Source organism: Sinohyriopsis cumingii, chromosome 16 (genome assembly GCF_028554795.1).
Source record: "Sinohyriopsis cumingii isolate HCF-2022 chromosome 16, ASM2855479v2, whole genome shotgun sequence".
In the NCBI taxonomy this organism is placed as follows: domain Eukaryota; kingdom Metazoa; phylum Mollusca; class Bivalvia; order Unionida; family Unionidae; genus Sinohyriopsis; species Sinohyriopsis cumingii.
In genome coordinates, this window is record NC_142976.1 from 82,287,550 (window position 1) to 82,313,990 (window position 26,441).

General features: G+C 35.3%; 1 protein-coding gene across 2 annotated transcripts in view; it reads left to right on the forward strand.

Annotated features, from left to right (window-relative positions):
• The first annotated feature begins 6,875 nt into the window (after positions 1-6,875).
• LOC149780902 (putative ATP-dependent RNA helicase DHX35) overlaps positions 6,876-26,441 on the forward strand; it is a 460,487-nt gene continuing 440,921 nt past the window's right edge. Inside the window, exons 1-3 of one of the 2 annotated variants that reach the window (XM_089937996.1) lie at positions 6,876-6,960; positions 8,586-8,713; positions 11,782-11,874. In XM_089937996.1, the coding sequence (XP_089794122.1) occupies positions 6,924-6,960; positions 8,586-8,713; positions 11,782-11,874 (258 nt within the window). In that variant the 5' untranslated portion in view covers positions 6,876-6,923. The remainder of the gene's footprint in view (positions 6,961-8,585; positions 8,714-11,781; positions 11,875-26,441) is intronic. The other variant, XM_089937997.1, reaches the window with a different exon arrangement.

Sequence of the window (26,441 nt, forward strand, 5' to 3'; positions counted from 1 at the left end):
TTGCTCAATTAGATTCTTGATATGTAACCTTAATGGGTCTGGTGAATTGGGGGGGTAGCTGTCAAGTGAGCATGTACCTCTGATGTGTCATTTTCACTTATGTGGAAAGACAGTTATGATTTTAAAAAATTGTCAGTTTCCTTATAACTTTAGTTCCATTAATGATGGTATGTAAAAACTTTGCCACCATGCTCACCAGGAACCTTAGTTACCATGCCTTCTGGTCACATTTTTCTATTTCTTCCTGCATTTCTTTAATTTTTGTCCTCAATCACCATAATGTGATAGAACATATCTTTTTTAATATACTGTAACTCTTTTCTTCTAATAACACAAATGGTGGAGGATGTTATATACCATGAAGGATAGGTCATTGCTTATGAGGGGTCTGTCCAAATTACATTGCCAAATACCATTTCAGCATTGTAGTAGCAACTGTACCTGAGGCGAGCAATTGCAGTAGTTTTTGGTTGTACTGTTTAGCAAATATGCGACTACCCCAAGCTGACTACAGGTTGGTTTATTCTTGTCTACGTGGTAGCGGTTTTCTATCATAATGTGAACTTGGGCATGTCAACCCTAAGTTCATGCAGGTACTCCGCCACCAGTGGTTTGTATTTCTGGCAAATATCAGGGACAAATTTTGCAAGTTGATTTAATACTCCCATTCCAGTCTCAGGTGGCATCAGTGATTTTAATTCCTTGTCTATGTCTGGTCACTCCTCCATGGTTAGTTTACATTTTCAATTTATGTGGAGTTATTGTTGCAAGCTACATGAATTCTAATCGCTCTTTAAGAGAAGGTTGGGGTATCTTAGGGTGGTTGAGAATCCCATTGGCTGTGCTTATACATTGAAGCCCTTGCACACAATGGTGCCTCATCAGCAAACATTGATGTAAAGCTAGTTGTAACATTTTCAGGTGAGGCATGCCAGAAAGGCCATCCTGCCATTATGAGCCATTAAAGCCTCATTTACATGGATTTAAAGAAAGCAATGCACACTTTCCTTTGCTGCGACTCCTGTGGAGGTTATTGAAATAAAAATTGGCACCAGGGATAGTATGATTGTCAATGCTGAGTGTAAAATTGCCAACATTTTCAAAGTCTTGCATTGAATCCAAGTGATGGAAGTGATGACCCATGTGGGGTTGCCTCACAGATGAAGAAGACAGGATTAACTGGCAGATGCACTGTATCAGTTTATAGCACTTGTCTTTAATTTTAAGAGTAATCATGCAATCCAGCAAACTTATTGGCCCTTCTTTGTCATCAAGGACACATTCAGATCTATCAAATGTTTGCAACAGTGTGAAGATCCAAATGTTATGGCTTGCCACCTCCTCCTATAAAATAACAAGACAATCTTCAATTGCACAACCAATTAAAATTAGTAGATTATGTTATCAGAATTTTGCAAGGAATGGTAAAATGAAAAGTCAGGAAACAGTTTCCATGGAAACTATAAGAAAGATTTTGGGTTTGCCTGTCTTCTGTGTGAGTTATGCCTTCTTTATCTTTTTAGTATATTTAAGTGTTATGTGCTTCAGAAATATTTATATTTCCATTATTTAAAACTTTTGATATCTTTGATTTATGCAATAGAAATATTTATTGCTTTAAAAAATTGTAAGTGAATAAATTTAAAGACAACTGGAGTTTATTCTTTGATTTTGTGTTTGGTCCTAGTATTTTTACATTGGCTATGTTTAAGCACTGGTATGTTAGTACATTTCTTGCATAAATCATCTCTTTCTCTCTCTTTCTCTCATTATGCCTGTAAAAAAAAAAAAAAAACGCTTATATATTTTATGTTCAGTGTGTATCACTATGACACATTTAAGAAAGCTTTCAAATACCACAGTTCTGTTTAATTCAGTGAGCAACAGTGCAGGTTCCTAAGTTGTGGGAAAAAATGGAATGTAATATAACCATAAGATTAGATGGCGCTTGCATCTGTAGTGATACAGCCTATGATGTCACTCAGAATGCATGATGCTATGACACTTTTCGATTTTCCTTACAAAGTTTTCCCAGTCTCGTGGTATAAAGTGTCAAAAGAGGAACCAGAGAATTTAGGATTGTGTATTGATAATTATAAGTAATGTACCATACCAAACTATGTCCAGAAGATTAGGGTCTAAATTGTTTTTATACAATAGTATATACCAAAATGGGTGTTTATTATTTGATCTGAAACAGATTCCATGGAATACAGTCCAAATCTTTGAATATTTTGATGGTGTTTTAGGTACTAATGGATTGATATTTTCATAGAAACAGTGAACAAACATGTCCCTTTAAAACCACAAAGGATGAAAAAGATCATTAGCCAGGCTGGATTTTTGATGCAGTAAAGCAAAGAGACCATCTAAAATCTGTAGGAAATCAAGCTGAATGTTGAATTTGAAGAAATGAAGTTAAGAAAATTATATGTCAAACCAAACAAGCACTCTGCCAAAAAGTGCTTGTTGAAAATAAAATAACCTGAAAGTTATCTGTAGATATTATTTTTTGGGGGGGATGCAGGGAAATGTAAGAATGTAACTGAAATTTTATCCCTCAATCATGAGGGCATTTGTACCAATAATCCAACTGACATCTCAAATATTTGTAATTAATTTTTTGTTCAAATTGCTGAAAAACTGAAAGAACCCAAGACTTTGATCATCTGGAACTCAAACATTTTTGTGCTACAAAGCTACAAAGCGCCTTAACAATATAAAGTTTGAAATTCTTGAAATGAGTCCTGAGTTTGTTTTGAAATATATTTTTAAAAATGGATGATAATTGCAAAGCTACAGGACTTTATATGATTGGACCAAGGCTACTTAATGCAGCTTCACCTGCCATAGTAGAGAGTATAACTTTGATTTGCAATGAAAGTATTAGGTCTAATAAAGATCCACAGACATGGAAAACTGCTAAGGTAACACTGCTGCAAAGTTGGAACAAAAGATGATGTAAATAACTACAGATTCATCTCTATCCTTCCCTTTTCTTCCAAATTACTAGAAAAATATTTACATGATTCTCTTCTCAAGTATTTGAATACTGATATCTTATTCATGATAATCCGTCTGAAACTGCACTTGTATCTTTGATTGATACATTAATGAAAGCATTAGATAAAGGAGAAGTGGTAGGCATCATTATGGCCTATTTTTCATACAACTTTTGATCTTGCAGACCATGAAATTTTGCTTGAAAAATTGAAAATCTATCAATGCAATGAAAACTCCCTAAACTGGTTTACTTCTTACTTAACCGATGAGTACAAAATCTATCTTTAAATGGCAAACTTTTTTTAAAATAAAAATATTAATTGTGGAGTACCACAGGGCTCTCTCCTCGATTCTCTGTTATTCATTCTATTTATCAATGATTTATCCCTTAAGATAAGAAATGCATTTTCTTCCACTGACCTCAGTGCAGATGATACTACATTATCTGAGTCAGGTAAAATCAAAACTGTACTTGAAAATGACTTACAAGATGCTCTTAACATGATTTATAGTGTTTTGTAAAGAAAACAATTTGATCATAAATACAGAAAAACAACAAAAGCCATAATAGTTATATAAAAACAAAAAAAAATATAGCAACAAACTCCAGGTTCTGTTTGACAATGTGAACCTTAATGCATCCTCTCATGCTAAAATTCTTGGTGTATTCATAGACTGCAATCTTACTTGGTCATTCACATTAAACATGTTTCTATAAAGGTTCATTCTTATCTTTGGCTACTGAGGAAAATCAAAACATATACTCCATTTCAGTATAGGCTCATCCTTTATAAAGGTTATATTCAGCCATATCTTGACTATTGTAATGTAATTTGGGGTAATACCTCTAATTCAAACATAACAACACTTTTAAGACTCCAAAATGGCATGCCATTTAATTCCAGATCAAAGTATAGACAATTTTCAGGATGCAATGAAGAATATACAAATTTTAACAATACATAAAAGAATATTTGTTAGAAAGGCCAAATTTATGTATAAAGTGACCATAAAGACATTCACATCTACCAAAGCAATATCTTTCACCAAAGAGAAGATGATTGTCTGTTAGAATTAAAAATTACATTATACCAAGGCCAAAGATGGAATTGATTAAAAATGTTTTCAATATACTGGTCCACTGGTATGGAACAACATTCCCAGTGGCATAAGGCAGGCTCATAGCATTTCTTCTTTTCATAATCTATGTCTGAAATGGATGAAATCTTAAGACAATTGAACAGTTCTAGTAATATAAACATAATGCCTCTTTTCTGTACTTTTGCACCATTTTCACAGTTTTTCAATACAGGATGATATTTTTTATTTTGTATATCTTTATGTGTTTGCATATAATAATAATAATAATAATAATAATAATGAGGACTTTGTATAGCGCCTAATCTTTAGAAGCTCTAAGCGCTTTACAACATAAACAACACCTATAAGATAAAAAAACATATAATAATATTACAAAAACAAACACCATGAAATTAGAAAAACATTAAAAAATAAAAAACATGCTGAGAATATTTCATGTAGGAAAAATTATTAGGTCTTAAAGTTTGTTCTTGCAGTCAAAATAAGTGAGTTTTGAGAGCCCTCTTGAATGTGATCACTGTGTCTTTGTGTCTAAGTTCAGTGGGCAATTCATTCCACATTGCTAGGCCCTGGTATGCAAAAGAACTCTGTCCATATGACTGTTTTCATAGTGGGAATAATGAGTATACGATTGTCAGAAGAGGAGCACAAGTATCTTGCTGGTGTGTACTCATGGGTGTTGGACTAGAGTCTGACAGTGAAACATAGCACAGAGAACAAATTTTGTGTTTGATTCTGGATCAAATGGATAGCCAGTGTAGGGTACAGAGCAGCGGGGAGGTGTGCTCTGATCGTGGTACTCTTAAGTATGATCCAAGCAGCTGTGTTTTGAACTTTTTGAAGTTTCTGGAGCAGATATTGAGATGAACCAGACAGAATTGAGTTACAATAGTCCAGTCTTGAAAGTACTAATGAACACACAAGTATTTTAGTGCATCAACTGAAAGATATTTGCGAATGGAGCTGATGCATCTCAGCTCAAGATATGCAGCCTTGCATACGTTCATGACATGTTGGTACAGTGTGAGAGTACTGTCCAGAGTAACACCTAGGTTTCGTACTGATTGTGTGAATTTAATGTTGGCGTTGCTGATATTTATTGTTTGAGGTAAAGGATGTGAATGAGAAAGTCTTTGTGTTGTGATCAGAATGGCCTCAGTTTTATCATTATTCATCTGCAGCTTGTTACATGTCATCCATGATTTCACATCAGTAATGCACCTCTCTACACCTTGGATGGTAGCATCAACTTCAGTTGGGTGGCTAGATTTGTATATTTGGGTGTCATCAGCATACAATTGGTGAGACACTGGATGATGATCTATGACACTTGAGAGCGAATGAGTATAGAATGAAGAGAACAGGTCAAAGAACAGACCCCTGTGGAACACCACAACATAGATAAACTGGGCTGGAGTTTATTCCATTTGCGGATACAATTTGTGTCCTGTTGACCAAGTAGGACTTGAACCACAGTAAGGCTGTATCATGAATGCCAAATACATGCTGGAGACGGTGAAGTAACATATCATGGTCTATTGTATCAAATACTGCAGACAAATGAAGGAGGGTGAGGACTGTAATCTTTCTGCTATCCAACCCAGAGAGAATGTCATTAACTACTTTTAGAAGAGTAGTTTCAGTACTATGGCAAGGGCGATATACAGATTGTACATTGCTAAAAAGACTTCGAATTTAGATGAGATACAAGCTGGGATAGAACAACCTTATCTAAGATTTTTGATATGAATGGGAGATTAGAAACTGGGTGGTAGTTCTTTAAATTGTTATGGTCTAGTGTTGGTTTCTTCAGCAGAGGCTTTACAATGGCAGTTTTGAAAAATGATGGGAATTCCCCAGATGAGAGAGAGGTATTAGTAACATCAGTTAGCGAAGGCAATACTGGATCTAAGCACTCAAGCAGCAGTGATGTTGGAATTGGATCAAGTTCACATGACTTTGGTGCACTCTTCATCAGGAGTGTACGTATGAAATCCATAGAGACAGGTTCAAATGCTGCTAATGGTTGCTGCTCAAATTCTGTATCCTAACTGTATGGTGACTACGAGTCATTTGAAATTGTGGTGTCAAGCTTATCTCTAATGGTTTGTACTTTGTCACGGAAGAAATTTGCAAACATGTGCGGAAGGTCGACTGGAGAGAAGGCAGTTGGAAGTGGTGTTGATTTGTTCCTTGACATTTGCTTGTTAGTAATCGGTGCACATATGCCAGGCATGATCAGGCTTGATACTTCGAGTTTTAGAATCACATAATTCTTTAAGTGTCAAACCATTTTATCACATCCTGTTTTATATACAGTATTGTACATAACAGGAAGAAGGACGCAAGGTAGATTAGTTCTGTAACTAACGGAGTTATCTTCTCTAAATATAGTCTTTATTATTATTATTATTATTATTATTCATGTACCATGATGACTATACTTCTGTATGTCTGCTTTACCATATAACACCTGCATACTTATATACACATACACACACACACACACATATATATATATATATATATATATATATATATATATGTATGTATGTATGTATGTATGTATGTATATATATATATATATATATATATATATATATATATATATATATATATATATATATATATATATATATATATATATATATATATATATATATGTGTGTGTGTGTGTGTGTGTGTGTGTGTGTGTGTGTGCGCGCGCGCGCAGTAAACTGGGGTGCTCCGAACGGAAAGGAGAGAGACATATTCAACAAAAACAACACCTGGCGCCAAAGACGGACTTGGGGAACGTCACTTTGGTGACTGTTAAAGAAATGAGCGCTACTCGTAGGCCAGTGTTTTGGAAGCCTGGTAAAGATTTTTTTTCATTATTTAAAAAAAGTAACAAGGGTTACGGATTGAAGTTTAATAAAACACACGTGAAATGCATGATGACATTTTGTCACAAGCAGATATGAACTATAAGTATTTTCATTCATGTATGTATAACGTGTATTCGAGTTGACTACATTCGCAAATTCAAAAACCACATCATTGATCCTGGCATGACCAATTTTAATCCTACAATGTAAGACATATCACCCGATATTTTTGTGCTGGGGTGATGGCACTTAAACAAAAACAACACGTGCTATGTGTTACATTGTAGGACTAGACCAATTTACGTTATTCTAATTAGATCAGATGCGATCAACATCTTGCATGGAAATACAATTCCCTGTCTTTGTTTTGTTGTGATATAATACTTATTTATTACCAACATTTCTCGTATTTTATAGAATTTCTAGTTCTTCATTTACGATGCAAAAAGGATTCTAAAGATAAGATTCATAACGCAGCCAATCGAAAGAAGCGACATCTCTTCTCGAGCGCAAGTTTTGCATTTCACATAGTCCCTTCCTCGTATTATCAATAGGCGAACACCTTTTGTGCAACATACATAACAAAACAATTATATTCAGTGAATAATTTTCATTAAACATTTCTTCAGTTTAAAAACCAGTAATGCACAGGAAAATGTATCTGTCCAAGTAAATCCACTTTTATCACAAGAAAGATGCATCTTTTCTTTAAAGATGTACTTACATATGAAGTCATTCAGATAGTATGATCGAACATAAGTAAAGTTAGTAATGTAAGATATTTATCCAGATATTTATATTCTTTGTGTTTCAGATGTCAGATGGAAGGGAATAATTGAAATGATTGTTTTGTTCACAAGATGTAGAAAAGGAAATTAACACATAGAAAGGGAAATAACTGTATAAAATAGTTATAAAAACTAACTTCCATAATATAGAATTGACCTATTTTAATTGTCTGCATGCCTGATATTGATGGGAAAGAGACCATCAATTAGAGTCATGGTCATGATAGTTTGTTTCATTTCTGTTGCATATGCAGTGCCCCAGATAGGAATGTGTTCTACATATATGTTTGTAATATGGGCACTTTGTATGGCACAGGCATGTTTTTCTGACTAAAGGAACACCTTTTGGAGCAATGGAATTTTTTTTATACCCAATGTTTGTAATACTGTTGATAATAAAGTCTAGAATATCATCTTTTTTGGAAAGTTAAAGCAAACAAAAACATATTTCTCTAAGTATCCTACATTAAAATAACAAAAGTAAATGTTAAAAATATGTGTTATGGAGATATGATAATGATCTGGAGAGAGGCAGAGTTCATAGAAGGGTAGTGGTGAGGGCATTAGGGTAGAAGGGGGTAGGTTAGGAGCCCATCTATTCCAATCTTGCTGGAATTGATGTAGATAGTTGTCAAGATTTACAGAAACATCACCCCAAGGTCAGGCCTGGATAAGGAGAGTCATAATGGAAAATGCTGGAAGGTAGAAGGTAGATATTAGGTGCAGGATACAGATCTATCCCCTTTTTACTTGTCAACATGTAGCTGAAACACTGAAATGGATGGTTGTGTCAAAGATTTACATTTGTGTTATATGTCATGTACAGGAACAAAGGCTCCAGGGTCAGGGTTGGATGTGGAAAGAGGGGGCGGAGAATCTGACCAACCTGTTGTCTACAATCCAAATGTTTCCCTCTCAATAGAACAACAGAGGCAAAAATTACCAGTTTTCAAGGTATAATTCAGTACAAGGATGTGACAATGTATCCATCTTGTTTGTCAGTTCCACATAAGCATCAAGTGACATACATCACATTTTGATGACAGTGGTGATGACATCAATATTCAAGTTTTGCAAGGTTGATGTAGGGGGTAAAAATTCATTGCTCAGGTGCAGGTGAAACACCCATTTCTATAGAATACAAAGTTTACAAGCAGGTTCACTACAATAAGGTATTTTTAAAATCTGTACAGTCATCCAATTACCAATATATCTATATATATATATATATATATATATATATATATATATATATATATATATATATATATATATACAGTGCAACCCTGTTATAATGCGCCTCGCTTTAACGCAAATTCAGATATAATGTGGTTGTGGTGTGGCTCCTGAAATTTTTTATATTCATTTGCACATGAAAAAATTTTTTTTTTTGTTCAAAGTACATGAAATAGTGTATAAAAATTTTATTATCATTATGGGGAAGAGATCGCATATGAATTTGAATTTATTATGATTGTGGCGTGGTTCCTGAAATTTTAAATACATGTATATGTATTTTTCTTGTACCGGGAAAAAATATTATTTTTTTAAGTACGATAAATAGTGTGTAAAACGTATATTATCATTTTGGGGAAGAGTTTGCATATAAATTTTAATATAATATGATTGTGGCGTAGCTTCTGAAATTTAACAATATCACCAGGATCTTGAAGTGTTTTGCCAAAATAAACATTATTGGAAATGTTACTTATTACTGATCCATGAGTAAATCCAGTAAGTTGTCTTTGTGATTGTCTTCAATTAATTCTGTATACAATCATTGCTCAAACAATAGCCAACATGTGTTTCTTCTTTAACTACATACACAAACAAGCAGCAGACAATGCGGTGGTTGATAAAAGATTCTCACAATTTAATAAACATCAAAAAACGAAAGCCACCAACATGTTTGCTGGACTTGGCAGTGTTGTTAGACGCAATGAATTGACCAGTAAATAATGTCTGCTTTATTAGCTGAAAATTGAAAGGGTATGAAATTGTACATGCGTTCAGCTTTAAATTTTTTGATAAAAGTGACTCATGACCATTGCAGGCCTACTGCACTTAGTTCTCAAGTTTTACATGTGTAGGGGGTTTACTTATGAACTTGTTACTAATTTCCTATTTTTTTATAAAAATATTTTACCGTTATAGAAAAGCATGTTCACAAACACAATTTGTTCTATGCACTTTGAGCTAAAAAAGATAATTATCATTTTGGGGAAGAGATCGTATATGAAATCGAATATAATACGTTGTGATTGTGGTGTGGTTCCTGAAATTTTTAATAACTGTACTTGTATTTTTCTCTTACCCGGAAAAATACTTTTTTTTAAGTTCGAGAAATAGTGTGTAAAACATTTATTATCATTTTGGGGAAGAGTTCGAGTATGAATTCGAATATAATACGAGCGTGGCTTGGCTTCTGAAATTTAACAATTTCATCAGGTTCTTGAGGTGTTATGCCAAAATAAACATTATCGGAAATGTTACTTGTTACTGATCAATGAGTAAAGCCAATAAATTGTCTTTGTGGTTGTCTACTATACTCAGTTTTCAGGTTTTACATGGGTATGGTGTTTGTTTATGAACTCGTTATTAATTTCTTTGTTTTAATAAAATATTTTACCGTTATGGAAAAGCAAGTACACAAACGCAAGTCGTTCTCTGCACTTTGCACAGTGATTAGTATAGTAGTTTTCACACATTTCTTTCGATATTCACAAAATCTGAAGTAAAAGTTTTGTGCATGCTGAAAGCATGTGTTGATTGGTAATTATTCTTGCAGTAGTTGTTCAAACGAATAGGCATACAAGCGTTAATTATTGGAAATTTGCAATGGATAAATGTACATGGAAACGTTTATGAGAAAATTTTAACAGTGTGAAATTTGTACAGACACTGTTCATAGACCCTGGAACGTAATGAACCATACACATGCTTCGTCTTTTTTAACCTAATTTTGCTGTTACTTTTTCCCATTGAATTCAGACACATAATGATGTGTGACAAAATTATTGAATAGTTTAAATATGTATGCAATGTTTGCAATGGAATTACATATGGATTAATTTCAAGCCCTGACGGTACGATATCAGACAGCAAGTAAATAGTGTTGATACTCTGTTTATGCTGTATTTTAGACGTTGAATTCAGACACAGTGATCTGGGGAAAAATTATTGAATATTGTAAGTCTGTGTGCAATTTTTCAATGGAATTACATGCATTATAGATGAACTGAATGCCACGACTGCACAGTAGTAAATGGTGTTGATACCCTATTCATCATATACATTAGACATGAATACACAGATATGTGCCAATGAGTTGTTCTCTGAAATAAAGTAAAATACTGTAAAACCCCGCTTTAACGCGACCCTGATATTAATGCGATCCAATTGTTGGGGTCCCAATTACCGCATTATAGCTGGGTTCCACTGTATATATATCTGAGAGAAAGACATTATTTCAAATACTTAATGATTATACTTGTTTTGGTTAAAAATAGGTGTTTTTGATATAGAAACATCTCCAATATTGACCTTCTCCAGAGATTTTTTTATTTGTTTCCTTCTGTGAAGTTGTGGGTAAAATGGCATTTTGGTCTGCAGATAGAGACCATTATTGGTACACATTTGTTTTTGGAGAATTCTTTTCCAATGTTGTTCAGTATTCAGCATATTAAAATGTTATCACCAGCATTCTTTAATTTATAATATATATATTTCTGCCTGTCTACCATTTTTTTAGTTTTCATTGCCCAGCAGGTTTCAGATTATCATTTTAAGTAAATTGGCATCTGCCACTAGATATTTTGATATATTTTGTTACCAAAAGACCAAAGTGCATCAAGATTTAAAAAAAATTATATATAGATTAATTCAGTTTTTGGTTATCAAGGTAAAACATTGCAAAGAAACTTAAGACACTCATTTGTTACTCATAACTTTCCTAGTGTTATATTTGAAAAGTAGAAAACTAAAACATTTCTTTTTTGTGACTGGTTTCTATTTCTTTTCAGCTTAGGAATCATATCCTTTATATGCTAGAGAAATTTCAGACACTTGTAATAGTTGGCGAGACAGGCTGTGGAAAGAGTACCCAGATCCCACAGGTAAAATCAGCACTACAAAATATGAGAGGGAAAAATTGAGCCGTTGATTGTTTGGCTGCAGTTTGCATAGTCTGTCAACCATAACAGATTCTAGTGGACATAAAATTTCAGTTATGAAGATTTGTGTTTGCAGAAAAGATCAAAAATACTGTATTGCCATTTTGTGTTTACAAAACTTGATAATTGTTGGTTAGAAAGTACAATAATTGATGCATAAGTTCTCTTATTGTCATTACAATATCTACTGGTGTTTATTAACAAATGGACAAACTACTTCACAAACCATACCTTCAAATATTATGTTACATGTTTAGTCTTGAATAAACAGTAAAAAAAGAAAGAGTGAAAAGAACAAGCTTTGAAAAATTTAATAAATAATTTATTTACCTGGAAAAAACATTGTAAACATAAAAAAAGGAAGAACTTACAGCTTTTAGAATCAAATCCAAAAATAATCCAAGAATAATCCACGAATAAAATTTTATAAGTCCTCATAACAAAATGTTCGAATGAATTCAAGTTTGAGTCCCAGTGAAAATCCAAGATGGAAGGCGATGACATTTCGTGTATCCTGTACAGTGCTGTTGTATATAGTTCCTCGTAAAAGCACAAGAAATAATATTCTGGTGTTGGAAAGCTGAATAAAATTTTTAAGAAATATCTTTGTTCAAGAATTCTGTATGAGCACTCAGATATTTCCAGAGAAACAAATTAATCTTTTAGAATCCAAATAAACCGCAATGGTGGTCCAGTGGTTAGAGCATCTGCCTTGGAAGCAGGAGGTCGTGGGATCAATCCCCAGCTGAGTCATACCAAAGACTTACAAAAATGGTACTAATAGCTGTCTCGCTTGGTGCTCAGCATCAAGAGGTTAGTGTTAGGACTGGTTGGCCTGGTGTCAGGATAATGTGACTGGGTGGGACATCATGCTTCATGTCTGTGGCATGATGCCCCAGTGCTGGACATCACTATAAACTGTCATGCTGCAGACATTGTAGCATTGTGACTGAAAAATTGTTAAAGTTACGTTAAAAATCCAAATAACACACATAAACACAGAGAATCCAAATAATCTGAAGAAAAATTAACATATAACTTGAAAACTGGCTACATCAGAAGAAAATGACTTGACATCAAGTGTTTTAAGCCCAGACTGAAATTATCTCTCTAAACAATGTTTATGCACTTATTTTGAGACGCAAAATATGTACCCATATTAGCGTCACGTGGCCATATTTACATCACATACTCTCAAGATGGCCCTGACAAAAACCAATCATTTTACTGATAGAATAAAATTAAAAAAAGTTGTTTACTTCACTAAAATACAGCCTCAATCTCACCCTTATTCCCACAATAAAAAAAATTTAAAAAATGAACTTGTGTCAAGTGGCTGTTATAATTTTGAATTAAGGTCAGGAAGTAGGTCAGCCTTAGGTGTTTACAATTTGAGTGAGGTCGAACAGAAATTTTTTCCAAATCACTTAAAGTATGTACTGGCAGCCTCCCTTAAGACGTGTAGCACTTTCGACAGAGCTCCGTAAAAACTATCATCTTCTACCAGCCATATCGTCATTGTAGATGAACCACCAATATTACAATTTATGCTGAAATAAAGTTCATTTCCTGCTTGTTTTAACTGTTTGTTTGGTTTGTTGATGAAAATAAAGTGAATGAACAGTAATCTGCATCTAAAAATGCTACAGTTTCACTGTTGGGCATGATTTGGTCAGCTGAACGCCTCACAGTAAAAGCAAGAGATATCGAATTCTCTAGGGAAATTCCATTCAAACTCCAAAGTCAACACCTAAAATTAGCACCACATTGTAGAGCAGGGAATGGGCTTTATTATCATATAAGTTTGAAAAATATGTTTAAATTAAATTTTCTTGGAAAGCATTAAAAAAATAGGTTCATTTTTCTGGCTAAATATCTCGGCCATTTAAAAAAATTAACATATGATACCTATATGCGCTGGAAAGCCCAATTTTCGCTGAATTTAATGATATGCATGGTTTCGAGGTCTCATTAAAGGCAGCCAATCACAAGCATGTAAACTGCAAGGTCATATTCAGATGTCTCAAGTCATGCACTGTGAGTTGATTCCGAATTAAATGGCTGACTTCACATCGACAAGTGATCCAGATTTTGGCCTCATTGCAACAGCACATTGGTAAGTATTGTTTTTCTTGCTTTTCCAAACATGTATGAATATTTTTATGTATTTTTTTATATATATAAATTAATGAATTAAATAAGATACTCTTTGATAAAATGTGTGTGTATACTGCGACAGGAAGTTCACAATTACCATGTGTTAACCTATCTTGCATTCCAATACTGATAGAGTGATTTAATTTTAATAAATAATAACTACCTATATTGATTTGATGAATTAGTAAAATGAGTGAATAATTAATCATTCTGTTCATAAATATTTTGTGTAGTGCTTGTTTTTTTGTGCTCATTTCCTCAGTTATTGGACGTTTATAAACCGGAAGTTGGTTTCTCTCTTACGATGTATCTCTTTTTTTCTGTTGTTTTCATCAAAATATTTCTTGGACGATGTTTCATTGTTATTTTTAGTTGGTCTCTCTGGGAAATCAATACTTTTGTACTGTTATCATACACAAATAGTAATTAATCTCTGTCTGTCTGTTTCTTGGCTATATAAATAAATAAAAAACACATTTCCATCCTCTCAATCAATGTCATGATTTTGTATTATGTATAAATATATCAAAATATATTTTTGATAAAACAAAACAAAATGTGCTCACAAAGTTATAACATCTAAAATTCTATGACCTGAAGATCTCAACCTAGATAATACAAAAAATTGGATTCCCAAATCTTGCACTGATACTGGTCTTATAAATTATTAACTGTGCTGTTTTGCACTTTTACAGAGAATGAAGACTTCCACCGTATGTCTAGGTGGCTAATTAAAAAGGGCAAAGGAGAAAAATAGCCCTTGAGCATCAAGAGCAAGATGTCATCACCTACAAGTTTTTGATCCAGCTCCATCAGCTTAAAAGTAAATTTCCTGTCACTTCTGATCAAATTCAAGAACTTTTTGAAAAGATTTGCTCAGCCTCATGTCAAGATGATTTTAGGCATGCAAATTTGCAGGAGATACATCATGCGCTGAGAGCTGCTGCAGAAGCAAATTTAGAATCTATTTCTGAATCGGATGTTTTGTCATTTCTTAACTGCAGTGCAACCCATGACTTGGAGAGACGTAATGTCGGACATTTTCTCCAGCAGTTGAACTTGAAGCAGCATGACTAGCTCAGCCCTTATTTACTAAAGACATTACCACGTCCAGCTCAGCCCCCAACCAATGGAACAATCACTGACTTGCTGATGTTCAAGCTTAATGAAAAACTGTCTTGTGTAAGGACTGGTTTGAGTTTGTTGGACTAAACATTTCTCGTCTTTCAGACAGACAGTTTCTTTATAGGTTGAAACTGACAAGAAAACCTTATGACAGTCGCACAAAGAACCAGAAAAGAGAGGGAGCTGAACAAAAACTGACATGACATTTTGGTATTGAGTTTGCTATAAAATGCTTTTTACATTTCAATAAAATATTGTTATTGGTTGTGCTCTTCTGCACAGTGCAGATTTTACTTTGCTGTGTGGTTGTATGTTGACATCATGTGAGTTCTGCCCGGGGGTGGGGAGCTGTTTAAAAAAAATGTTGTTTTAAATCCTCAGAATATAGAATTGTTAGATAGATTACAGTAATCTGAACACAGTACACTTTAAATTTTAAAAATAGATAAATAAATGGCCAAGATATTGAATTTTTAATATTTGCGGCTGTATTTGCCGTTGACCAGTTTAGTGAAGATCTTTAATTTTGGGGGTCTGCTACATTGTTATTTCAGAGAATTCAGTTCCCCAAAAAACTGAGCAAAAGTCTCTGTATAGAAAGTAACAGATCTGGAAAGTTCCAGACTTAAACTGCAATTAGTTTCAATAATATCAACTACTTAATTTGGTCATTTGTGCAATTTGACAATTTTGCGGAAAATCGTGGCATTTTATGAAGAATATTTTTACCCATAGACATATAATCTGTTATTTGTTCTTTTATTTTTTTAAAGATCTATCTATTGATTATAAAATCCACACTGAATTTCTAAGTTGAAATTTTGGCTGCCAGTACATACTTAAACAAGATTATATTATAATAGCATATAATAGAATATATTTTTTTAAAGGTGACAAACAAACAATAAATTAAAATAAATATAAATTAAATCAGATATACATAACAATTAGTTCTCCTTACTAAGTCCATCACCGTAACAAAACACCATGTGCATTTTAAAATCAGTTTGATGTCTTATCCAACAAAAGTTACATCTCAATACATGCTAAAGTGAAGACCACATACCATTGGTCAACTAGTCTTATTGTTTCATTATAGTCATGCAAACATAAAATATAAAAACCTTGTCATTTTCTATCGTAAATTTGAAAGTCAAGGACATCGTTAAATCAATTTGTATACATACATATACTATCTTTTAAGTGCTTGTTCCTTTTTGACTTGGATATAATTAACATTTTATTGCAAATCTATTCTATGACATACCCTTCTATTATCTTTATTGGCGAGTTTGAATAACAAGTAATGCATATGATTGCTTGTCCTTATAACAAATTCAATATCACATTGATAGATTTTCATTTCCCTAGAGAGAGCCTCATTTCCCTACTGGCAGCCACGCCGATTTGACCTATTCAGTTGATTCTTGCCCTCAGTCCTGTTTCAAGTGGAATAGCCAGAGAGCTGAGCATGTTAATTACCATTTAAATAAAACTGCATAGCTATTTGGTTGTTGCGACAATGTACATCGTAATTAAAATAAGAATGAACTGTTCATTTAGCGGTGTTTATTGATAATGAAATATAATAGGGTCGTAATATCTGCAAAAGCTACAGATAAAAACCACCCTGAATAAATATGGTCTTGTACACTGACACAAGTTTGTTTCATCTCTCTCTCTCACACACACACACACACACACACACACACACACACACACACACACACACACACATATGCACACTCGCGCTCACATGCATTAACTAAAATGTGATTTTAAGTGCTTTATTTTTTTATTGCAATTTGATAATGAGATTATTGCTGCTGTAAAAATGTAAGTTGCACTTAATTTCTTGACAATGTGGACTCATATCATTGTGTACAATTTATAGGTGTTTAATGTAATTAAATGATATTTACACAAAGATTGGAGTCCAGCCAGGGTCTGTGATGTGGGTCAGTTCAGTGGACACGCACACTAAGTTGGATTAGCAATCAGCCAATGAGAGACATGGGTCTGCTGTGCTGAGGTAGCTGACAGCAGTCATTCACTTTACAAGTGATCAGATTTGAGAGTGGTCTGTTCTTGCTTTCATATTATATTCTATTCTGAGTTGTTTGCTATTGGAACTTGACAGTCTGTCAGGACACATTTATAGCCTATACTGGATATATGTTGATATAGTTTTCAATTTCGAGGCGTGGTGCTAACATTTGGATTCATCTGGTTTACATTACAATGACAATTTACAAGTTGGCTGATTCTTTTAAGTGGTTGTCATGTAGCACCGCCTGTTTCACAGCCCTTTGTTCTGCTGGGCAATTGCTGAGTTAAAAAAAAAGTGTTTCGCTTCGTGTATATAACCCCATTGTTCTGCGGGCAATTGCTGACTTCTTGTATACCATGGATAAATCGCACCAGCTTTCGTCTTCTCATGGGTACCGCAGTCGTAGAGCAGCAAAAAAACAGATAACACTGGAATGCTCAGTCACCCAAAAATTAGTCGGTGGGAAAACTTCTTAAAAAAATATGTGAAATTAACATTATTATGTAGGCTTCTTTAAAGAAGGCTCAACTTGTGTAGATTTATGAGGAAAATTTGAAGCTAATTCAAGATGGCGGCCTAATACGAGCCTTTATTCCCCTGGATTCCGACTCCCCTGGAAGGGAGGGTTTGCAGCAGCTCGGGATGACGTCAACACCCCCAGATTTGCTCACTTACCTGAATGAGACTTGGCTCAGTATTTCTGCCAGCCAGCCTGTGGCAATCTACCAATACAGCTAATCCCTTAAAGTCATCCAATGAGAGACATGGGTCTGCTGTGCATCGAAAACCAGTCGACGTAGTGCACAGCTCCTAGCACCAAAGAGAATACTCAATCACAACAACAAATACACCAGGTTCATGTAAAGGATACCATTTTGTTGGAAGCAGGATCATCTCTTCAAGCAGAATTGATAAAAATGCAAACCCAGTTAAATATAACCACCCATATGGGATATCCATGTACTGAGACAGTCGCATACCCTCGCAACAGCGATGTTGGCCACGGAAAATAGGTCTGGTAGCGCAGCGACTGTCACCGATTTTTCTGACCATGGCGTGCCTATCTCTACCCTTCCAGATATTGACCCCGTCAGCTTACAACTGTGAAAGGAGATTATTGCAGGTAAATACGTAAATTTATCTTTACTTCTAATGCCAAATGAATTTGAAAGCAAACATCCATTCAGTCAGGTCAGTGAGGCATGAAGTTGGTGGGAAAACTTCCGGGTTATATTTCAAATTTTAAACAAGTCTGCAATTATTGGCTTTCCAAGAACTTGACTGTTAGCGAGTTCATACTGGCGTTTAGTCGGTACAAGGCAATCAAGGCAATTATTTGCGATGCCTTTCCTTCGAGAACTCAAGAATTTGATCTCTATCAAAAAGAAATGATAAAAATGTATGCCCTAACAAAAGGAAGCCCAGCTTTTTTTGAGTACCACAAAGAATTTGCCCGAAAAGCAGCCATTTACTGCAGCTCCATGTATATAAAACTAGATTGGAGTAGAATCGACCCCAAGCTACAAACGTATGTCTTATCTACTTACAAGGTTGTTCCATGCCAGCATTGCCAGAGTTTTGCTCATGATTCAGACTTCTGTCACCTTGCTCCGCAGACAGCAATTAGTCAACCAAAACAAGGCCCAACAGTGAATAGACAGTTTACAGTTGATAGACAAGGTCAGAGAAGGATATTACACTTAGTGAAAGAAATATGTAATAATTTCAATGGAACAATAGGCTTTTTTCGGAGCAAATTGTAGTAATACGCACAAATGCTTGACTTGCAAAAAATCTCATTCACAGCTCAGGTGCAACCTGATGACTAAGCAGGTACTGCCACCTATAAAACCTCAATTACTAAATCAGGATATAGCAGTAACATTTCGGGCAACCACACCAATCAACATCACTAGATTGCAAGAAGAATTGCAACATCATCCTGATAAAGAATTTGTGGATTATCTTATAAATGGTCTCTGCTATGGTTTTCATACGGGACTTTCTCATCAGCCTACTTCTTCATTCGAGTGTAAAAATTTGATATCAGCAACATCACAACCTGATAGATTATCTATTTCAATTGCTCCCCACAAGACTTTAGGACCGTCACCAGTCATGGAATACTTGGGTATAATTCTAGACTCAGAAAAAATGGAATCTAGATTGCCACAAGATAAGCTGAGCAGATTAGCTGCTCTACTAAAAACTTTCCAGCAAAGGAAATCTTGCACGAAGAGGGAATTGCTGAGTCCGTTGGGCCATTTACATTATGCATGTCGAGTGATCGTCTCTTGTTGGTCTTTCACATCCTATCTAATATCTTTGTCAACAACCACCACTGAATTGAATCATCATGTAAAATAAATAGCGAATGTAGACTGGATCTAAAGATGTGTGGTGACTTTATGGCTCAGTGGAATGGAGTTTCTTTTTTCTTGGATTTTAATATTACTGTTGCTACAGATTTTGAGCTCTTTACTGATGAAGCATAAATTCTTGGATTTTGTCGGGTTTTTTAAAGGCAGATGGTTCCAAGGATTGTGGCTGGATAATTTGGATGTATTAGGCGCAGCTAAGTTGTCTATGGCCCTGCTGGAAATTTACCCCATTGTAGTTGCAGCCCATATATGGGGCCATATGTGGCAGAGAAAACGAATTTTGTTCCATTGTGACAATATCAGTTCAGTCGAGATAATTATGAAGCATCGATCTAAGTCTCCCATGATACTCTACTAAACGAAACTGTGGACTGGTTACTACAAGCAGCACATAGTCCACAGACGCAATCAGTCTATTTATCATGTTGGAAAACGTTCAGTCATTTTTTTGGGTCATGTTGGGTTGCTGGGATCATAGGTGTAATCAACCTTCAGTACCAACTAATGAGGATGCCCTTGTTGCTTTTGTGGCATATTGCTTCAAAAGTATTCATATTTGATACACATCTATCAAACTGTATTTGTGTGTTGTGAAGTATTTCTGTGTCAAATGTGGCATACATCACCCCCTTGATGGCCCTTTGTATTCATGCTGCCCAAGATTGCAAATGGTAGTGCAGGGTGTGAAGAAATTGCAGAGTAATGGACCTAACTCAAGGTTTCCCATCACCTTTGATATATTGGCATGCATGTGCACCTTGCTTCAAAAAGGTTTCTTTAGTCTCTGGGTGGATGGTATGCTGCTTGCTGCATCTTCATTAGCTTTGTTTGCCATCTTACGTTGTGGCAAATTTATGGTGACGCCAACTACGGATATGGAGTACTTGCATATCAGCGACTTTATTATTGCTGCAGATAATTCCAATGGGACTTTAATGTTGAGAGCATCAAAGGCTGATCCATTCCGGTATGATGTGCAGAACAGACTTTTTGCAGTGCATAACTGTACCTGCCCCTTAAGGGCTATGCATGAGTACCTAGCGTTTCACAGCAGGGTGGGTTGTCTTAGACCTTTGGACCAACTATTTACTACAGATAGTATTAATCCACTTTTTAGACCAGTGTTTTTGGAGAAGTTAAGTTTGCTCCTGCACATACTAGGCTATACACAAGGCAAATTCAATGGGGACTTCTTTGGATAGGGGCTGCCATGACAGCTGCAAAAGCTGGGATCAAGGACCACCATGTTAAAACGCTAGGCCGTTGGACATGATTCTTATTTACGTTATCTCAGGACCTCGAATGATGCCATTATGTGTGAACAGCAGTCCATGTGTGGATCTACCCATTCATAGATGAAGTAACGCCGTATGAGCATTTTCAAATACGCATTTCTCTGGGATGGAGTGCATCTGATGGAAGTATTTGTGTTCTAATCTAGGCAAGTTCGTGTGTGTCAGTGTATTCTTTCGGAGGTGATCATTCAGGTTCTTTATTTCTGAGAAGGGAGTAAGCAGATTCTGTGTATTGTACTAAGTATTTCATTGCGCATTGGATTTTTCAGTTTTCTATGCAGTGTGATCATCAGATTCAGTCGCCCTCTGAGGTGTGTTAGCATCGGTAGTGTGTGATCATCAGATTCAGTCGCCCTCTGAGGTGTGTTAGCATCGGTAGTGTGTGATCATCAGATTCAGTTGCCCTCTGAGGTGTGTTTCGCACCAGTAGTGTGTGATCATTAGATTCAGTCGCCCTCTGAGGTGTGTTAGCATTGGTAGTGTGTGATCATCAGATTCAGTCGCCCTCTGAGGTGTGTTAGCATTGGTAGTATGTGATCATCAGATTCAATTGCCCTCTGAGGTGTGTTTCGCACCGGTAGTGTGTTTTGTGGGACAGGATCATCAGATTTATTGGCATCGGGTGGCGTTTTAAGCATCGTGTTTACATAATGTTGTTGGTGTATCTATTAGTTTTCTAGTTCAGTCATGTTACTGAATGTGCACTGCAATCTGTTGTGTGCATCTGACTTAATTATTGAACTACACGAACTGTATGCGTGTCTGCAGAATAGATTTTGTGGCATTTTGTGAAAACTTTGCTTTATTTATACATCAACCCCAAAATGGGGAACAAGCCGTGAACATTGCAGTGCTGAATGTACATGTTTATAATTGTCTTAGTTTCATCATATATGACTTTCTTACAGATTCTTGCATCACAGTATTGCTTACAACTACAATCTAGATATAATATGACTTTAGTCTTGGTATCACCATAACATTGTGTGCAGGCATGGACCCCAGAACAGTGATACATTGGCACTGGTTCTTGCAATATTATCCATTTATGATGATTAACAGTCGTATATTTCTTAATATGGCAATGATTCATTTTCATATCCATAATTGCTTATATTGATTGTGATTTTCATGCTTATTTTAACAGAACTGCAGGTACTTCTTGTCCATATATATCCATTCCTTGGGGCTCTCCGCTGCATATTACTGCAGTTCCATTCTCGGCATGCTGCATCATTTGGACATTCTGTCCCCAATCCACTCGACTTACAGACATAACATGTTGTGGCAACTCTGCCTCAATACAGCAGCAATTCTGCCATAACAGTTATGTCAGTCAGTCATACTGGCGAGTCCACCTGAAAACATCAGCAATTCTGCCTGGACATCAGTCATACTGGCAATTCTGCCTCATATAGGGCATGTTGGCCATTTGGCCCTGACATCGGTCATACTGGCGATTCCGCCTCGTAGTTACTGCATGTTTCTCTACCATCTACCACAACTAACCTCATGCAGCAAGGGTGAGACCCAAGGAATGGCAAAGATGTATACTTATGTACTGTTTTATAATGCTAATTAAAGAGTTTGAGACTACCTCTCTATTAGTTCTTCATATGCTTTAATATATCATATATGCAGTTCACCTGTCAGTCAGTCCAGCTAGAGGTACATGAGTGTTGTGTGAATGAGCGATTTCAGTTATGGTCCACCTGTCCACCGTTCCATATATTTTAGATTGTAAACCAATAAATAATGCCCTTAAGTAACACATCTTCATACCATCTTAATCATTTTGCCAACATTACACAACATAACAGCTACATATGCTCTAAATGCAGACAAGCTTGCACACAATGAGACATAATTCTCTCTCTCTCTCTCACTAATATCAACAAAAATCTTTGAGTACTTTTTTTTATTTGTAATTAGATTCTTGATTTGAGAACAGAATGAATACTGTTAGGTTGTACAGTAGCGTGTATTCTGGAGAACTTGTTCAGGTACGATCCCATTATTTTTTGTTATTTGGTCAGTACCACAAAATGATAATTATTATTTTACATATAATTTTTTGTACCCTGAAATAATCATTATTTTGTCATGCACAAAAAATTACATGAAATACAGTAGTACAATTTCAACCGGTTATTAAGGGAGCCACCATAGTTCAGTTCGTTAAAATTCGATTAAACAAACCATGTGTTAGGGTTTCATTTACCAGTTGTTATGACAGTTTTCTTACCACTCAGAAGCGGAAGGTCGTGGGTTCGATCCCCGGCCGAGTCATACCAAAGACTTAAAAAATGGTGCTGACAGCTGCCTTGCTTGGCGCTCAGCATTAAGAGGTTAGTGTTATGACTGGTTAACCTTGTGTCAGGATAATGTGACAGGGTGGGACATCATTATTTTCACCAGATGTAGTAGCAATTGGTCCATAATAATACAGTATATGAAACTTGATTATGATGAAGCAGTGATGTTTTGAATATCAAGTAAACAAGTTCATCCATTTCAATAAAATACACCAATTTTTCAAAACTTATAGAAAGCATGTATAAATGTTTTATGTTGCTTTGGGAGTCATATCTTTAGTGAGGTATATACATTCTTGTTCTTTTCATATTTTCATACTCTTTTGTGTTTGATTGGTCAGAGTAATTAAACAAATATTGCTCCCATTCCTTTTGGCTCTGGGATGTAGACTGAGCCAGATGTGCCCTGTGCTCTTGTATGTAGACTGGGCCTGATATGCCTTGGAGTCTGGGATGTAGACTGGGCCTGATATGCACTGGACTTTAGGATATAGATTGGGTCTGATATTGGGGTGGAATCTGGGATGTGGACATGGTTTATGAGTAATATTTATACTATTTACACTCTTGTTTTTTATTTTGATTTGCATGCCATTTGTAGGGATTCATAAACTGTCTAGGCACTGTATAGCTGGGATTAAACCACAGACATACATACATGTACATATAGGCAGGCAGGCATCCCTCCTCCATTGATCCATCCATCAGTACATACATGCATGCATGCACACACACACACACATGCACAAATGATTAAGTAAAAAGTACATGTGCCATGTAGTAAGAAAGACCCCCTTTTATGATTGATATAAATTTTTTCAGTTTTTTTTTTCATTTTCAGATGTTTCACCTCATTTTGCTTTCCTTGCAATTATTTTAGTGTGTCATTTACATTTACAAATCAGTCACTCACAGTATGAATGAAGTATAGCAGTAATCTAAAATAAATTCCCAAAACATAGATAGCAATCCTTGACTTTACTATGTCAAAAGTAATGTAAATCAACTAACGCTATACACTATGTGCACCAACATGCATCATTAGCAGCATCAGGCATATGTTTAAAGAATGCTAAACAATATTTGGTTCCAAAATTTATAAACACATATTTATATGAAGTGCTTGTTCAGGTGTTTAGAAGTACAAATTTGTATGGTGTACATGTTGGGATGTTTAAAAAGACAATATAATGTACTTATTTAGATGTTTATATAGATACATTTATGTGATGTACTTGTTGGGATGTTTATGGTATGTAGAAGATCTCAAATTGGTAATGATTTAATACTGAATTTATGAAACTCATTGAATAATGTCCAGCTTTTGTGAGCCAAGGCTGGCAAGCATCTAGGTACGATGTTGTAGCCTCAACATGGTAGTAATAGAGGTATTAATATTAGTACTAGAGCAGTAGCTAGCTATGATGTTGTAGCCTCAACATGGTAGTAATAGAGGTATTAATATTAGTACTAGAGCAGCAGCTAGCTACAGTGTTGTAGCCTCAACATGGTAGTAATAGAGGTACTAATATTAGTACTAGAGCAGCAGCTAGCTATGATGTTGTAGCCTCAACATGGTAGTAATAGAGGTATTAATATTAGTACTAGAGCAGCAGCTAGCTACAGTGTTGTAGCCTCAACATGGTAGTAATAGAGGTACTAATATTAATACTAGAGCAGTAGCTAGCTACGATGTTGTAGCCTCAACATGGTAGTAATAGAAGTACTAATATTGGTACTAGAGCACGAGCTAGCTATGATGTTGTAGCCTCAACATGGTAGTAATAGAGGTACTAATAATAGTACTAGAGCACCAGCTAGCTATGATGTTGTAGCCTCAGCATGGTAGTATTAGAAGTACTAATATTAGTACTAGAGCAGCAGCCAGCTCATCCAAAAGAAGCTGCATACAGAGAAATTGAATATTAGAAGCACAAATTATGACCACTACATGGAGGTGTTTGAAAAGGAAAATGACCTCTTGTTGAGGAAAAACTAAGTCGTAAATGTCACTGGTGACGAAAAGTAAAGCAAAAGGAATGTTTGTCAAGGCTATAAAAAGATCAAGGCTCTCATATTAATGTCAAAAGGTTGTGTCCAGTGGGGGTAGAGACAAATGAAATTTTGTGATTATTTATATATAGCAGGGCTTGAAATTAGCGATAGTCCGCTAGCCCGAGGCTAGCAGATTTCCTGTCGAACTGGTAACTTTCATAATGTTAATAGTCTGATGGGCTAGTAAGTTTCGGTTATCAACAGTCAGCGTTTGTTTACGCCATTCCCTAATAAAGACTTGACTTAGCAGATGTTCTGTAGAATCAAAGCAGTGGCCACTGTAAACACAGTCATAAAATATTAGCATGAGAAGATGAAGTCAATTTCTGCCTCAGAAAGGTGCATTTCTATAACAAGAATCCATCAGATTTCACTTAACAGCGCAAAGTATGGTCCCGTCATTAACAACGGAAGTTTGTTAATTGATCCTAATTAATCTTATAACGAATTAAATGAAAAAATTACGTGGTATCACACTTTATTCACTCGACCACAGTAACAAACTACAAAGTGGTATACACACTGTACCACACAAAAGAACACGGCAGAAACAAAAACAAAAAAATTAGTTTGCATAGTTTTTGGTTAAGGTTCTTTTTTTTGCTCGCTACCCAAACGCTCCAACAGTCACAAACAGGAAACTACATATTTTACATTTCTATCGAAATAATTATAAGAATTAGATAAATTTATTACGATTACGTTATTGACACATCCTTTCCATACAACTATTTTTTCTATGATGATAGGAATAGTTTCTATATTTTTCCCTTACAAGAATGAACAAATAATTGAATACACATGGATATATCCAAACAGAATGCCTTACATTTGTTGGGAATTAAAATATCTGAGCATGGGCATCTAAGATTTGAAAATTTTCCGTCTTATTATTAATTTCAACAATACATTGAGGTTCGATTAATTAGGAGCAATTACCAAACTTACGACTTATGATACTGTAATTGGAGCAGTTAAATACAATGCGCCGAGTGTCAGATGGCTTCGTTTGATGGGAACACACCTTTTCCAAGCTGAAACTAACACTATCTTCTGATGCTAATATTTTATACCAGTATTTACAATAGCCACTACTTTGATCATACAGAACATCCATTGAAGTTAAATCTTT